Source organism: Bacillus rossius, chromosome 13 (genome assembly GCF_032445375.1).
Source record: "Bacillus rossius redtenbacheri isolate Brsri chromosome 13, Brsri_v3, whole genome shotgun sequence".
NCBI lineage: Eukaryota > Metazoa > Arthropoda > Insecta > Phasmatodea > Bacillidae > Bacillus > Bacillus rossius.
In genome coordinates, this window is record NC_086340.1 from 6,098,952 (window position 1) to 6,113,539 (window position 14,588).

Here is a 14,588-nt window from a genome sequence, read left to right on the forward strand (position 1 = left end):
TAGCACACCTGTATATTTCAGTTCACAAAAAAAAAATTTGTGCAGACTCCATTATGTCTGCTTCAGCTCGGTAAACAACAGATGGGCCGTGGTGTACAGTTGTGATGTATTAAAAGTTGAATGTTATTCTATGCAATTATATTACCTAAAGAATATTTATTTACACATGAAGTAAATTTGCCTTGCTATTTATGGAGACTAATGCTTTGGAATAACACAAAACAATTTTAGGAACGCATTAGTAGTGCTAAGTGAGGGATTGATGTACAATAATGCATGGTCGTACATTCCAATTAGGTTATTTCTGCGGCTTTTCCTGTTAATTCAATGAGATTTAATTTTATTGTTTCTTCGTTGCAAATTTCCTTTATAGAGTGATTATAAATTAGGTGGAAAAAGTCATGCACATTTGACTCTCTGTGACAATAAATTTTTACAGTTCGGAAAAATAATTTTTAGTACATATCTGGTGGGAAAATGTACGTCCCAATAGTAAATGCAAGGGGAGCTATCGGATTAAAGGTGATAACTGTGGCTTTGTGTCGCGACGGATCCAGCACGTCCGCTGGGTCTAACTGACCTCGAAGCTGTTGTAGCGTGGCGGTAGCTTCTCCAACATGTCGTCGGCCAGCTGGTAGACCACGCTCTCCCTGGTCTCTCCCCCGCCCCCTCCGCCCTCCTTGGGCTGCACGCTGAGGATGGTGTCCAGTATCCCCTTGGCGGTGTTGATCTGGTACCTGGGACACCGACAGCCATCTGCCTCGTGCAAAGCAGCTAAACTATTGGCTTCAACTTGCTATCTTAGCTTTCCAGGCTAGGCCGAACCTTTGAATATATATACTGTATAGAAGTCGTGAGTGGATAGGATTTACTCTACGTTTTTCAGAAGCGTATGATGAGCAGCTTGTGAACTTCACAGCTGCAGTGCGCTGCCGTAACGCCCTGTATCGTCTTAGGTTGTTATTTACACGTTAGAGCGCAGCACTGTCGCCCGCTGTCATTCCCCCGCACCCCCCACCCAACATTCACTTGCAGCTCAAGGTCGTTCAACGGGAGTTAGTGCGTCACAAAACTGTAGGGTGGAGGACAACACATGTTTGAGGGAGGGTGGGGAAGGGGTGTTTGAAGAGTTCGACACTTGTCCGCTAGGGACCACTACAAGTCGATGGTGGCGATTGCGGCGGTGAATTAACCAACTACCTCAAACCATATTAGAAATTATAACCTGGGCTGGCGACTTCTATACAGTATATATATTCAAAGGCCGAACCGAAGTGATAGTTTGTATTGACATTTTCTCTGCATTGCAGCAGGCATCTTCGGAGTTGATAATTTGACCATATGTACATAGGTACAATATATCACTTCAACTCTGCTCAACATCGAAAGCCAAGCTAGTTTATTAGACATCCTACAATTTACTTTACTGAATTTCCATACCAAAGCTAAAATTCCCTCAACTTTTGGCAACAATCCACTGAAAAGCTACTTTGGGTATCATTAAACACAATAAAAGTTAGCCTAATTTAACTGTGGCCACTAGTGTATGCATTTAGTATTCCACAGAATGACCTGTGTTTGAAGATACACGAATAATTCCGGATGAAGTGACAAGATCAGCTCAAACAGATATTTATTAACATCTGGATGACACAAAAAAAATGGGACAGGCTTTCTTCACATGATGTCAAAATACTAGTATGTCACTGCAGGAAGCTTGCTGCAATCTTATGTCTTGCATTTCTTGTAAGACTAAAATTTTATCCCTATATTTGTTTCTGATGTCTTCGTTGCTTAGCCCATTGTTGTTTTCATGTAAACTGTGCTTATCTACATTGTTTCCATAAGCACAAGTGATTCAACATTGCAATGAACCTATCGTCATCATACAATGATGCCCTGCTCAAATCATGTGGGTTTTACAGTGTGACAGTGGAAAAACCTAAAAAATTTTTATCATATATCTGATTACCTATAATTAGCAAATATATTTAAGGTAGAGATTATGTGCCATTTTCATAATTTGGCGAATTGGTTACTTTAAGAGTTTTCTTAAACATAAGATACATTTTGTGTGAAAAATCGAGTAATGTTACAATTAGAATGTAGCCTCATTGTATCGAACCACTACTCATAATTTAGAAAGTGTGTGTGAAACAACTTCGGGAAGAAGATTGCATGTGTGTCCACCCATGGGAACTGACCAGGCTCGCTATTTCGGGAGCTAGGCGCCCACCCAACCAGGGGGAAACAAAGAGGGGGACTCACGTGATGTCGGCGTTGGGGTGCAGGCCGAACACCTCGGGGCTGTCCGTGGCCGGCAGGCTGGCGATGTAGTCGACGTAGCCCTGCAGGCTGCGCGTCGTCGGCACCCGGTAGCTGCGGTAGAACTCGAAGCCGGGCCGCAGCAGCACGTCGCAGAACCACACCTGCGTGAAGGTGGTCAGCAGGCGCTTGTCGAAGTCGTCCGTGACGCGGCCGCCGTACTGAACCTCGCCCAGCATGTAGCACACGGTCGGCCAGGAGATGCCCTGCGGAGAACGGCACGGCACCGCGTCAAACTCCACGGAGTGATGTTGGCCTTTGAAAGATTTGTGCAATGGGAGTGCATGACTTGATGTAAGCTTTTGGACATATTTCTGTTTTAGAAAACTATCGTGTTTGTTTCGTCTTTTCGTCTCGTATCAACTGCTGTGCTAAATTTTTTTTTGGGTTCAATATTTTTGTGCTGTCATTTGTGGGGGGTTCTTTCGTTCTGTTAGTCCTTTTTTCTTTGTTTGTTGACCATATTCCCCTGTTATGGAATATTATGTGGTGTTTATATCCTATTGACCACAGCAATTTTTTTTTGCTTAATTTGTGTTTTTGTTTTTGTCTTTTGGTTTTTTTTTTGTAGTTTTCTTCTATAGACATAGAAAGCTTAGCAATGGCATAAAGTCCACAGAGTGAGCAAACAAACATGCATATCTAGCACCTTCCAGGTCATCCCGAACTCAAAACACAAAGAAAGTTAGCTATTTTTACTACGGCCACTAGTGCATGCATTTAGAATTCCACAGAATGACCTGTCTCTGAAGATACACGAATAATTACGGATGAAGTGATGAGGACAGCACAAACAGTTTATTGATTAACATCTGTATGACACAACAGATACGGGACAGGCATTCTTCACATGATGACAAAAAAAACTAGTATGTCACTAATATTTCAGGAATACCGAAGAAACATTAGTATACGGCTTAGTAATGTTTAAATAAGCTGATGCTCTAAGGTCATGGCCACTGCTGTTGAAAAAAAATATATTCTTAAAAAAAACATATAAATATTTATTGTCAGTGCAGATTTTCGTCGATTGGTGCCGGATTAAAGTGTGCTGACTGTGTCTACCATGGCAGTGTAATTTCCTCATTTCTGACCCGAAATGCATGCTTCAGGGAAATTCTCTAGGCCAATGATACCCATGTAATGATGGTGGAACTATATGCCTGAGAGTCATCTTTGTGATCTATATGATCCATGTAATTTTTGATGGGGCTGTTGTTTTCAAAACTCATCTTCTTGATATTCCTGGCGTTCAAGTGATTCCTATGGAAACTGCGTGCGTAAGACTCATATTTTTGGGTCTCCTATGCTGCCCACTTGGCTCTGATGGAACTATTGGCTGGCTGGAAGCCTGGCGGGAAACGACGATAGTCGCCTCCTAACAATCAATTATGCCCAAAACCCCCAATGCTGACAAAAATGTCCAAGTGCCCCGCCCTTGCTTAGTAGATATTTTCTACTCTTCCAACTCTTCTTCCTGAGCCATCCTTCTTTCCCTGTGTATATCCAGGTTTTACCTGGGCCCAACTTATCTAGTTTTTAACCTAGAATAGTCAGTGAGGGGAGTTAGTCATGGCTAAAACGTTGCCATGGCTGGCCAATCCCCCTCCTAGCACATGATGCATGGTTCATAACCTGCATGCTTAGAGCGTATGGGCTTCGGCCTGAGACAGACTTAAGAGTCTTCCCTACCCAGACCCCTCCCACATACACTTAGTCATTAGTTAGGTTAGGGGAAAAAAAAGTGTAACTACGTTGTTGGGGGTCGACGTTCCGAACTGCTGTGTCCCCGAGGCTTCACCTTCTTGGGGTCCATGTCGTCCAGGTGGTTCTGGATGAACTGCACGCTGGCCGCGAAGTCTGCCTGGTTGAACTCGTACGGCACGTTCCAGCCGAGCGGCCCGAACTTGCGGCGCTCCTGCACCACCGTGTGGAGGAAGGCGACGGCGTACAGCAGCGGCGGCCACTGCGGCTGCGTGGAGTAGTCCAGCGTGTCCTGTGGCAAGGCATGCCCCTAGAGTCCTACATAAACTACTCCAACGCTTCCACGTGGAATCCATCTTAATATATATAAATCCGGTAAATATGTAGTTGGGCGGTATTTGCGAGAAAAAAAAATGTTAAAAATCCGAAAATACTTTTATTAGATGCTCTTCAACTTCCTCTTTTCAATAAAAGCGGCGGAAGTAATAAATTCGAAATACTTTAGGAGATATCGAATTTTTAAATTTCATAACAATTATAGCAGTGCGTTCATGTGGCTTTCACCAGTGCCCTGATGTTTGTTTCCAGTGAGCTCTTCACCGAGTCAACCGATTTCGATGGAAATTGGCATTTATGTGTAATTTTTTTTTCCAACTTGAGGGATAGGATAGTTTTTTATTTAGATTAATGGTCTTAATAATTAATAATAAATAACCGATCGCCATGGGTAAACAAAAAAAAATCATAGGTCATAAGACATACAAACAGTAATTGTGTGACATTTCTCTATGTCCAACACACTGTCATGTAGCGCTATCCAGTTTGCTTTAACTCGCAGACAATAAAGCTCCATGTGTTTAGCCCGGGCAACGCAGCTAGTTACCTACTAAAACATAAATCGTATTCTACTTGTGACGTTTTGGTGATAACCACCACGTTGTTTCTTATGGTCTGATAAAACAATAAAAACAATATTGCTTAGCACTCTTGGCTTTGCGATTTATAGCACTACATGATGTTTGTATTTAATTACATACTAAAGACATTATTCAATACTGTAAAGCAGCAGTGTGTGTTGGCAAAACTTGTTTCTTTGTCAATATTTTCCTTTTGAACAGCAAATTCAAAATATCTCCTTCTTCAGTAATTTGTCAATAAGTGAGAAATCTGATAATCTTCTGTTATCTTTCTTCTTCGTGTTGTGAAATAAAATGCTATTTTTTTTAACTGTGATGAAATAAGGTATGTTAATTAAATTCAAACAGCAGGAAATTACTAGAAATTAAAAATAATTGTAAAATTTATCAAAATTTTACATAATATTTAAATAAGTAAACAAATCATTTAAAAACATCTTGATATACATATATATGTATTTTACATAATATTTAAATAAGTAAACAAATAATACATATATATGTATATCAAGATGTTTTTAAATGATTTGTTTCCTTATTTCAACATTATGTAAAATGTATCAAAATTTTACAACATTTTTTTAATTTCTAATAATTTATTGCTGTTTGAATTAAACTAACATACCTTATTTTTATCACTTCTGTGCTCATAGACTAAAAAAAATAGCATATTATTTCACAACATGAACAAGAAAGATAACAAAAGATTATCAGACAAATTACTGAAGAAGGAGATATTTTGAATTTGCTGCTGAAAAGGAAAAGTGACAAAAATTTACAATGAAACAAGTTTTCCCCAAGCACATTATTTATTTATTTTTGTGCTTTCTACTCTTCAGTTTTTAAAACAGTGTTACCAACCACAAAATGTGCACAACACTACTGATGTTTCAATCAAATCTTAACATAGACTATCAATACCTGAGTTATGTTTTGGTACGTTCTCTTCAGACTGGCTCGTATTCCTTGTGGGGGCTCATTAGTAAATTTGATTGCCATCTGAAACATAAAACCATTTATTGAAATTAAACTTAAAAGTTGCCAGTGCTGCAGCATCCAGAAATGTGGCCGTTCATTTATAAAATAAAAAACACATCTTTGAACAATACAACGCATACATGATTGGGACGTTCACATAACAGAGAGCAATTTTGTTTCCTGCATGTAATCCAACCCGTTCATATCTCACGTGGAAAAACGTGGTGTACGTTGTTATGGGCAGGTTTGTTTCTTCGGTGTGTACATACTAAACCCCTTTCCTCCCATGCATTTCTGTGCAGCTCTTTAAACGAAAACTGTACTCCCCACAATTACATGCTTATATGAGTATCTAACACATAACTTGGTCTTTAAGTTTCTCAAAATTATTCAAATTACATTATCTTAATAGACACCTTTAAAATAATTTTTTTAACAAATTTATTGATAATTCTTTAGCCACAACACAAATTTAAAGAAGAATAATGGGTCCTTTTAAGCTTGGTCTCACGCAGCTAATATGTTTGTTTCATTTTCCTTGTCATTAATATTATTACAAATATTTTGTGAGACAATTTGTAACCCAAAAACTCATGTGTTCTCTTCTTCCAAATAAACTTATAATACAAAACTCGGACACTAAACATAACGCATATATTTTTTTTAATAATGCCCAGCATTATATATATGCAAACTGTGCTATCAACTAAAATTTCTTAACGAGAATCACACGTAGTTTCTGCACTTGCCGCTACTACACCGGAGCAGCTATGTCGACAATTCAATCATTTGATTGTTTAGCAGACCAAATTTTTCAACTATGTAATGTAACGGCTCCGATGAAAGCGAAAAGGACTCGGAAAAAAAAATAGTGAAGGAATTTTCTTAAAATAAATTCAACTTTAAGGAATGAAAGTTTCCCTTTGGCTTTGTGAATTTTTGGTTTGCGCCATCCGCCACAGATGGCGGCACTGTGGTTACACATTTCCCGTTCGATTCACTGACTGTTTACTGAGAGCTAAGCTGATACAGAAGAGGCTCAGATCAGTTGCCAGTGCGGTCAGCACAGTCAGCAACCAGAGCGTCGCGGAACTGACACTGCCTTCACTGCCCGGTCCGCATGCCTGTCTGTGGGCGTCGATCCAGGGGGGCTCGCAAAGAGTCCCAGGCCGCATGCTGCCGCCCGTTAACCTCTTGTTTTGTGTCTGTGTGTACGTTCTTGATGCGTTTGTGTGTAAATGGTTCTATAAGGGAGGGGGGGGGGGGGGTGGCAATATACCTTTTCATAAAGAATCATCGATCCCCCCCCCCCCTATTATTGAAGCGGGATGGTCGGAGGGGTCTTCCCCCGGGAAAATTTGTTTTTCCAGGTGGAAAATGGTGCTATTTAAGCAGTTTTATTATCTGAAAATTGATTACACAGCACTTGCTTTGCTCCCGTGTGCCCCCACTTCAAGGTTTCAGAGGGGAGGGGGGAGCAAAATACCCTTGCCGCCCCCCTGGTTCTATGACCCAGAAGGAGGTCCCTCGCCGAACAACGGAAGACGAGAGAGGGGAGTCTGACCTGAAGCAGGGCGATGGGGAACTGCGTGTGCACCTCGGTCGTCATCCACAGCCGGAACGTCTCGTGCACGTTCTCCGTCTCGACGAGCGCGTCCATGGCCTCGCTGCAGAACGGCAGCGACAGGTGGATGTTCTGCAGCAGCACCCAGCCGCCGGCCGCCATCGAGTCCGAGATGAGGCGGCGCGCGTGCAGCTCCTGGCCCTGGCCCATGGACACGGCGCGCAGTGCTGCCGCACACACACAGCGATACTATCGATAGTAGTAGTCGTGATTTGCGTAGTACAGTGGTCAGGGAATGCAGTTTGGTCACACCAAACTTTTCCCCTTTCGTACGATAATTATGGTATACCATCCCATAATTATGGTACAACATCCCCTAATTATGGCACACTAACTTATAGTTATTGTACAAAATACTATAAATATGGTACACTGTGACAAAATTATGGGACACAAAATAGTGGGTGAAAAGATAGGTGTGATCCCGGGGGAGGGGAATTATGGTACGTCTTAGAGTATGTTAAGAAGAAAAAAAAATAAATTATGGTATGTTATTGGTGTTCCTTCCCTCCCGACCATAATGCATTTGTCACATGTCTCCTCCCTTACTTTGATTACTAATTAAGGAATGGGAAGTGATATTGTATGTATCGTGCGGGTATACTTATAACTCGGAATGAGCAGACGGTTACTATGTGGGTAGACATGGGTACCATTATAGTGCAGTCTAGTACCGATGAAAATATCTATTAGGTCTTTCGTATGCATTTTCTTGAGTTCATGAATCACTGCAGGTTATTTTTGACTAATTTCATTATTGTTTGTTTTCCTAATAAAGTTGGTACGCACAAGCAATGCACTGCTAAATGACATTTTTTGTTACGCACAAAAACAGCATTTACTGTTTGCACATGACTAACCAATGATATTAAAGCTATGCATACAAAAAGAAATTAACTGCACTATTTATCATTATTGTTTATGTACTGTAAAAAAACTTTTGTCTGGCGATGAATACGTGTACTTTAATGCCTAAACCCAAAATATTACAATTAATATTAATAATTAATGTTAGTGATAACAGAACAATTAATATGTGCATTAGTATTACTGATATATAAGTTGGCAGGTTAATACTTACTTAAGTACCTATATGGAATGATGAAACTTGGTTATTTTCCCAAGCTCAGAAATGTAGTTTATTGCAAGTACTACACGAAAACCCATAATGTAAAAACAATATGTTTGGAAGTGTACCACTCATTTTCCTAAATACAATATTTTTTCTCCATTAAAATGTGTTAGTAATTTATTTTCTTAATAATTTGATAAAATGTTAAATTACTTGAAGTATCACAATGCCATCTTGCAGAATGATTAGAAAACATGCCAGGAAAATGAGAAATCTTTTTTTTTAAGGTCATTCCCCCATGAAACAAGGATTTTCTCCAGAATGACATTATTTAAAAAAAAAAAAACAGTTTTGGGTTTCAGAATCCATCTCCAAGAATATACATAAGTTCACATCTCTAACTGTGTTAAATTCAACCAAAATTTAAAATAACTAACTGTTGAATAATTAAAACATGTGGTAGGTACTAATTGTATATACATGTGCAAAACATGTGTACTGTATTTATTGGACAAAATAAAATGAAATGAAAAGTGAAGCAGTATGCTAACTCTATTTTGGCATAAACAGGCACAATGCGTACATTTCAAGATGAAGTAACTAAAGTAAATGGAAACATAGGTGGAAAGGCTGGTGAGAATGGATAAGGTAATTCGTGGGAGGGAGGGGGGCTGGGGAAAGCTGGAAGCTAGGTTGAACAGAGGGCTGTATCGAGGAAGGAGGGATCATGTGTGGAAGATTCAGAGGGAATGGAGACGGACAGAGAGAGGAAGGCAGGTATTCCTTGTGAGGACGGGGCGAGATTGGAACGAGCTTGAGGGGAGGACACTGGATCAGGGAGGAGGGAAGGACTTACGAAGGAGGCTCCAGAGGGGGGAGGAGTGAGGGTAGTTGGGGGGTGGGAATTCCTTGCCACCGGGCGGATGCCCAAATGCAGGTGTAAATTATTATTATTATTAAGATAGGTTAATAGCATTTTTTTTTATTTTGCTCGAACGTTTAAAGGGAAACCACATTTTTCTCCATTTGAAAAACAGAAATTTTGAGTTACGTTAAGTAATGAAAGAAATATACAGAAAACCAGGTAAAAATATAAGAAGCGTTGCAGCTTCTTCTGTAAACAAAGCCATCTTTTTTTTTTACCCTTATTACTGTTCTGTGTTTTTACCCAACTAAATAACCAAAAATATGAAGATACGACACGCACACAACAACTTATCGCGTTTGTGGCGTTCATAAAATAAATACTTTCGAGAAATATCGAAATTCTTTACTATTAATATTGTTTCTTGTGTTAAAGATTCATGACCTTCAGCGTGACGTTTTTAGAAATGTCGTCGATCAACTCACACAGTTTGAACCGCGACAAACTGTAGTTTTTCGAACAACAAAAAAGTTCAGCAAATTCGGGAAAAACTTTAAAAACTACTGCAGAATTTTGTCATTTCGTGCATCAACATTTTTTTTGGATTCCTAAATATGGCAACCTATTAATTGTATTAACTAAGTTTTCCATATGAGTACATGATATGTATTTAATTTACATAATGCATCTGCATTAAAATAATATTATTTTGGAAAAAAATTTCAGTGTAGAATTCTTTAATTTATTATTTTTCCTCGAATCTCTAATACTGGAGATTCGACCGGTCCATCCCTAATATAAAGACCAAATAGTCAATAAATTTTAAAATAGATATGCTATCAAATCCATTAAAATTTCATTAATTATAAAACTACTAAACTTTTTTCAAAACAATTTTTGATGGAACGAACTATTAACCTAAAAACTTGGGTTAAAATTAATAATTTCCTAGTACCTACCAAATTCGTCAGAATTTATTAAAAGCAATCTTTATATTTTTATTAATATTGTACCAAAAAATTATACTACCCCTTATTAGTGCAATAGATGGAAAATAGTTTTAGGTCAAAAATAAATATGTAACTACCTTAGTAGGCATAATATGAAATTCGTTAAAACATTAAATGCTAGCTGCATAAGTTAAAAAAGATTCTAGATATTTTCGCTGCATGAAATATGGGAAAACGTTATATCAATCTTTTTTTTAAATATTGGTGAACATATAGGACGTTGTGTAGGCTACATTAAGTTCTTTAAATGTTCCTGGAGTTTATAACAGTTTCCAAAACATTTCCAGTTAGAAATGGGTACTCTGAAATCTACCTAGGCCTGTACGCTGTGCCGAAAGGGATATGTTGTTTTTTTTTACACTCTTTGGTTGCTTTGACTAGTTCCCTTCCCCCCTTTTTTTCTGACTAAAATTGCAACTGCCACGTCCGAAGGTTCTACGCTGGAGCGGGTACGTGCAACAGGAACCACAAGACTGATGGTGGTGTGTCGGGAGGGGAAGCCTCAAGATGTACATCAAGTTCTGTCCCTGCCCGAACACGCCCGATTATTCACCTTCGGCCAACCTCGGGTTCATTTACACATATTTATATTTCTCTGTTTATTTTAAATGTAGCTATACTAACCTAACTAACCCGTCCATAGTGTTTCAAAGTGTTTTGATGTAGCTAACCTAACCGACCTTTTTTTTAATATTTGAATTCATTTTTCCTGCGCGATTTTGTTTTTCCTAACCTAACTAAAACTAAGTGTATTTTGGAGGGGTCCGGGTTAGGGAGGGACCTAGGTGCGTCTCAGGCCGAAGCCTATACGCATAGTCATGCTGGGATTAGCCATGCAGGGAGAGGGTCGCATGCATCATGTGGTAGGAGGGGATTGGCCAGCCATGGCAGCGATTAGCGCCATGACTAACTCCCCTCACTCTTAAATCTATACTATAACTAGAGATAGGTTGGGCCCAGGGAAAACACTGGGCACATTCATTTGGCATGCATTACGTGTAGGAATTTACAGGAGACAGAGGATGGTCTGGATGAAGTGTTTGGACAGAGTAGAAAAGAGTCTACCATGCGGGGGTTGGGCACTTGGACTCGTGGTCCGCTTTGCTAATTGTCCAGTGCTGGATTTAGTGACCAGGGACGCAAGCGCCCCTGGTGGTGAGTGGTTGCACTGACCACTCACTCCGCCGCCAGTCAGCACTTTCCCTGCGCAAAAATAAAACAAATCCCGAGGTTGGCCGAAGGTGAAATATTCGGGCGTGTTCGGGCAGGGACGGGTGTCGGGACTCGACCCACGTGTCTCCTTCTGCTTGGCCAGCGAGGTGATCTGCGGCGAGGGGTCGGAGCCGATGGACAGGATGCAGATGAGCGGGGTGCGGGGCTCCGACTCCTGCCACGTGGCGTCCAGGTCCAGGATGCAGGTCTCGCCGTACTCCGGCCCCAGGGACTCTGCGCCAACACACGACAGTCCAGGGGCGTAGCCAGGGGGGGGGGGGGGTGTGTGTGTTTTGGGTGTCCAAACACCCCCCGAAATATTAAAAAAAATATATATAATCACGTGCAGCTGTTGCAAATGCACTTAGATGAAACTAAGATAGAACCCTTGAGCCGATAACTTTTAATATTCAGCAATGAGTTTTCAACAGTGTCGCGTTAAAAATATCATTAAGTCGGGACACAAATTTATGTTATTTAAATTCAATATTTTAATTACGAAAGTGCTTGAATAGCACCAAATTTGCACATTAAAATCAAAACTTTTCCGGGGGAGGGTGTAAGTAAACACCACCCGAAAAGAAATCCTGGCTACGCTCCTGACGACACACACGTGCACACTTTCCACCCGGCCATGGTCCCCACGTACATGACAAGGAGACTTACACACCACACACCGGGCCATCTTCGCCGACACAGCTCTAATGTTTCGGAGGGACAAGGGAGTCCGATTGTCGTGTGATAGCCGCCATACTAAACAATTACCGTAAAACGGGGTGAATATGATCAGAGGGGCGAATTGGATCAAAAGTTTGTAACATTATACAGAAGAAAATATTATACATTGTTCAAATAGTTATAATGGTAGTTCTGCGTACAATTCTTTTCAGCTGTATTATGCTTCAAAACATAATGTTACAAACTTTTGATCCTATTCACCACCCCGTTTTACATTCAAGGCCGAATTTTCAATGAAATGTTTCTGACGCGAATAGGTACTTGGCCAAATAGATATATGAAGAGAGCACTATGCAATATACGTTGCTGGGCTCATTTTAATTATCTTCTTTTTGCGATGATTCATCCCCCGCGCCAAAAAAAACGAGAGAGATAGACGAAAAAAAGAATAAGACAGAGAGTGTTTATGTATCCTATACAGTGAGCTGTGAGTGCCTTGCATTTTATATATTTGCTACCAGCACGATCGTGTTCCTCCTTGTTCAACCAGCAGCGCAGAGAGCACTGTTGATACAGTCCCTGCATTTCTTGTTATGAATTTCATATTTCGTTCAGAGATTTGGCGTGTTCTAAATGGCAGAATTGTTTGAAGAAATATTAAAATGAACAGTTTCTATTTATGGTGAGAGTATTTCAACAGAAAGTAATATTTATTGGTAATTAATCATTATTGATTGATATACTTAACAATTATTTTCAAGTGAGTAATAATATTGTTAATCCATGTTTATTTAGAAAATAGTTTTCTTTCTTTCTCCCGTTTCACCCCTTATGATATACCTACGATTTGAGGTTTGAATTGCCAAAGAAGATTCACTTCTATCACATGTACTGAGTTACACGCGCTCTTTTTTATTGAACATTAATTTTACATGAATATTTAAGATATTTGTACAATTACATTAAAACAATTGTACCACTGCTAAAAAAAACAGCGTTCGCAGTAATACTGGGTTGAGGATTCTTACCAGGATATTCATGCTTTTGTGTTGTCCCAGTACTTTCAATGGTTAATGTTATTTGCAAACAGTTCCCTGAGTTGATCGAATATCAGAACGGTGAAACTGGCCATGTGATATATAGCTACAGGCTCACCAATGACGTATTTGTGAGCTTGCGACAGTGTTCTGTCCGGACTCCAGGAGCGGATGAGCAGCAGTTTTCGGAACACGTCCAGAGACTTCTGGTAGCCGCAAGGGATGTCTTCCTCTTCCGGCCGTTCCTTTTCGTACCAGACGCGCCATTCGCGCTCATTGTCCTCGATCTGCGGAAGGGAATAAAACAAAAGAAAGGGGGTTGTCTGTAAAGTCGGTTTACGGACGATAATTTAACGTGATAATGTCATAAGAAATTGATGAAAAATTGCATACTTTTTAATTTTCAAATATTATTTACAGTTTTTGAAAATTTAATTTAAATAATATGTTTAAATATAATCACGAACAATTAGTTAAAAAGCCCGCCTTAACCTGTTTGATATTATAGAAGAATTTCTCGCACGGTGGTTGGCCGGTTTTTGCACGCTCGGCTCAGGCGGAACGTGACAATTTTTCGTGCGTGCAGCCGGCGTTCATCGATTTATAAGATGTTATCACGTCAATAAAGATTCATCGAGACGTTGTGAAAACAAATTGACACATTGTCAGTTAAAAAGTACATGTTGGTGAATCAGCTGTTTTTAAGTGCAGTTATCCACAGGTTGGTATAATTTTTGATGTGTAACATCTTATTTCTCGGTATATGGCATCTGGCAGGATTAATTTCGTGAAGTTGCGTGAAACGAAATTATGTAACCACGGTGCTGCGATCTGTGGCGGATGGCGTGAACCAAAATTTACGAAGGGAAACATTATGATATAAACATTTTTAGTGAATTTCAAAAGATGGGTAGTATTTTAATAAAATCGCTTGTTGTTGTTGTTGTTGTTGAAAATCAGGTCCAAATCCGGAGTTTCTTAGTTTTTTCAAGTCATTTTCGCTTTTATCGGAGCCATTTCATTATGTAGTTTAAAATTTCGCTCTGCAAATGGAATGATTCGATGGTCACGCAGCTTCTCCGGCAGCGAATTCTAGCGGCGGGCGCGGGAACTACGCGTGATTCGCGTCCAGAAGTGTAGTAGAAAACGCAATTTAGGTATATTTA

General features: G+C 39.8%; 1 protein-coding gene across 1 annotated transcript in view; it reads right to left on the bottom strand.

The window, feature by feature from the left end:
• Positions 1-14,588, bottom strand: part of LOC134538143 (dynein axonemal heavy chain 5) — a 141,426-nt gene that overhangs the window by 4,516 nt on the left and 122,322 nt on the right. Inside the window, exons 57-63 of the mRNA XM_063379183.1 lie at positions 13,541-13,709; positions 11,789-11,941; positions 7,489-7,715; positions 5,868-5,945; positions 4,127-4,321; positions 2,269-2,531; positions 581-737 (exon numbers count right to left, since the gene is read on the bottom strand). Of these exons, the coding sequence (XP_063235253.1) occupies positions 581-737; positions 2,269-2,531; positions 4,127-4,321; positions 5,868-5,945; positions 7,489-7,715; positions 11,789-11,941; positions 13,541-13,709 (1,242 nt within the window). The remainder of the gene's footprint in view (positions 1-580; positions 738-2,268; positions 2,532-4,126; positions 4,322-5,867; positions 5,946-7,488; positions 7,716-11,788; positions 11,942-13,540; positions 13,710-14,588) is intronic.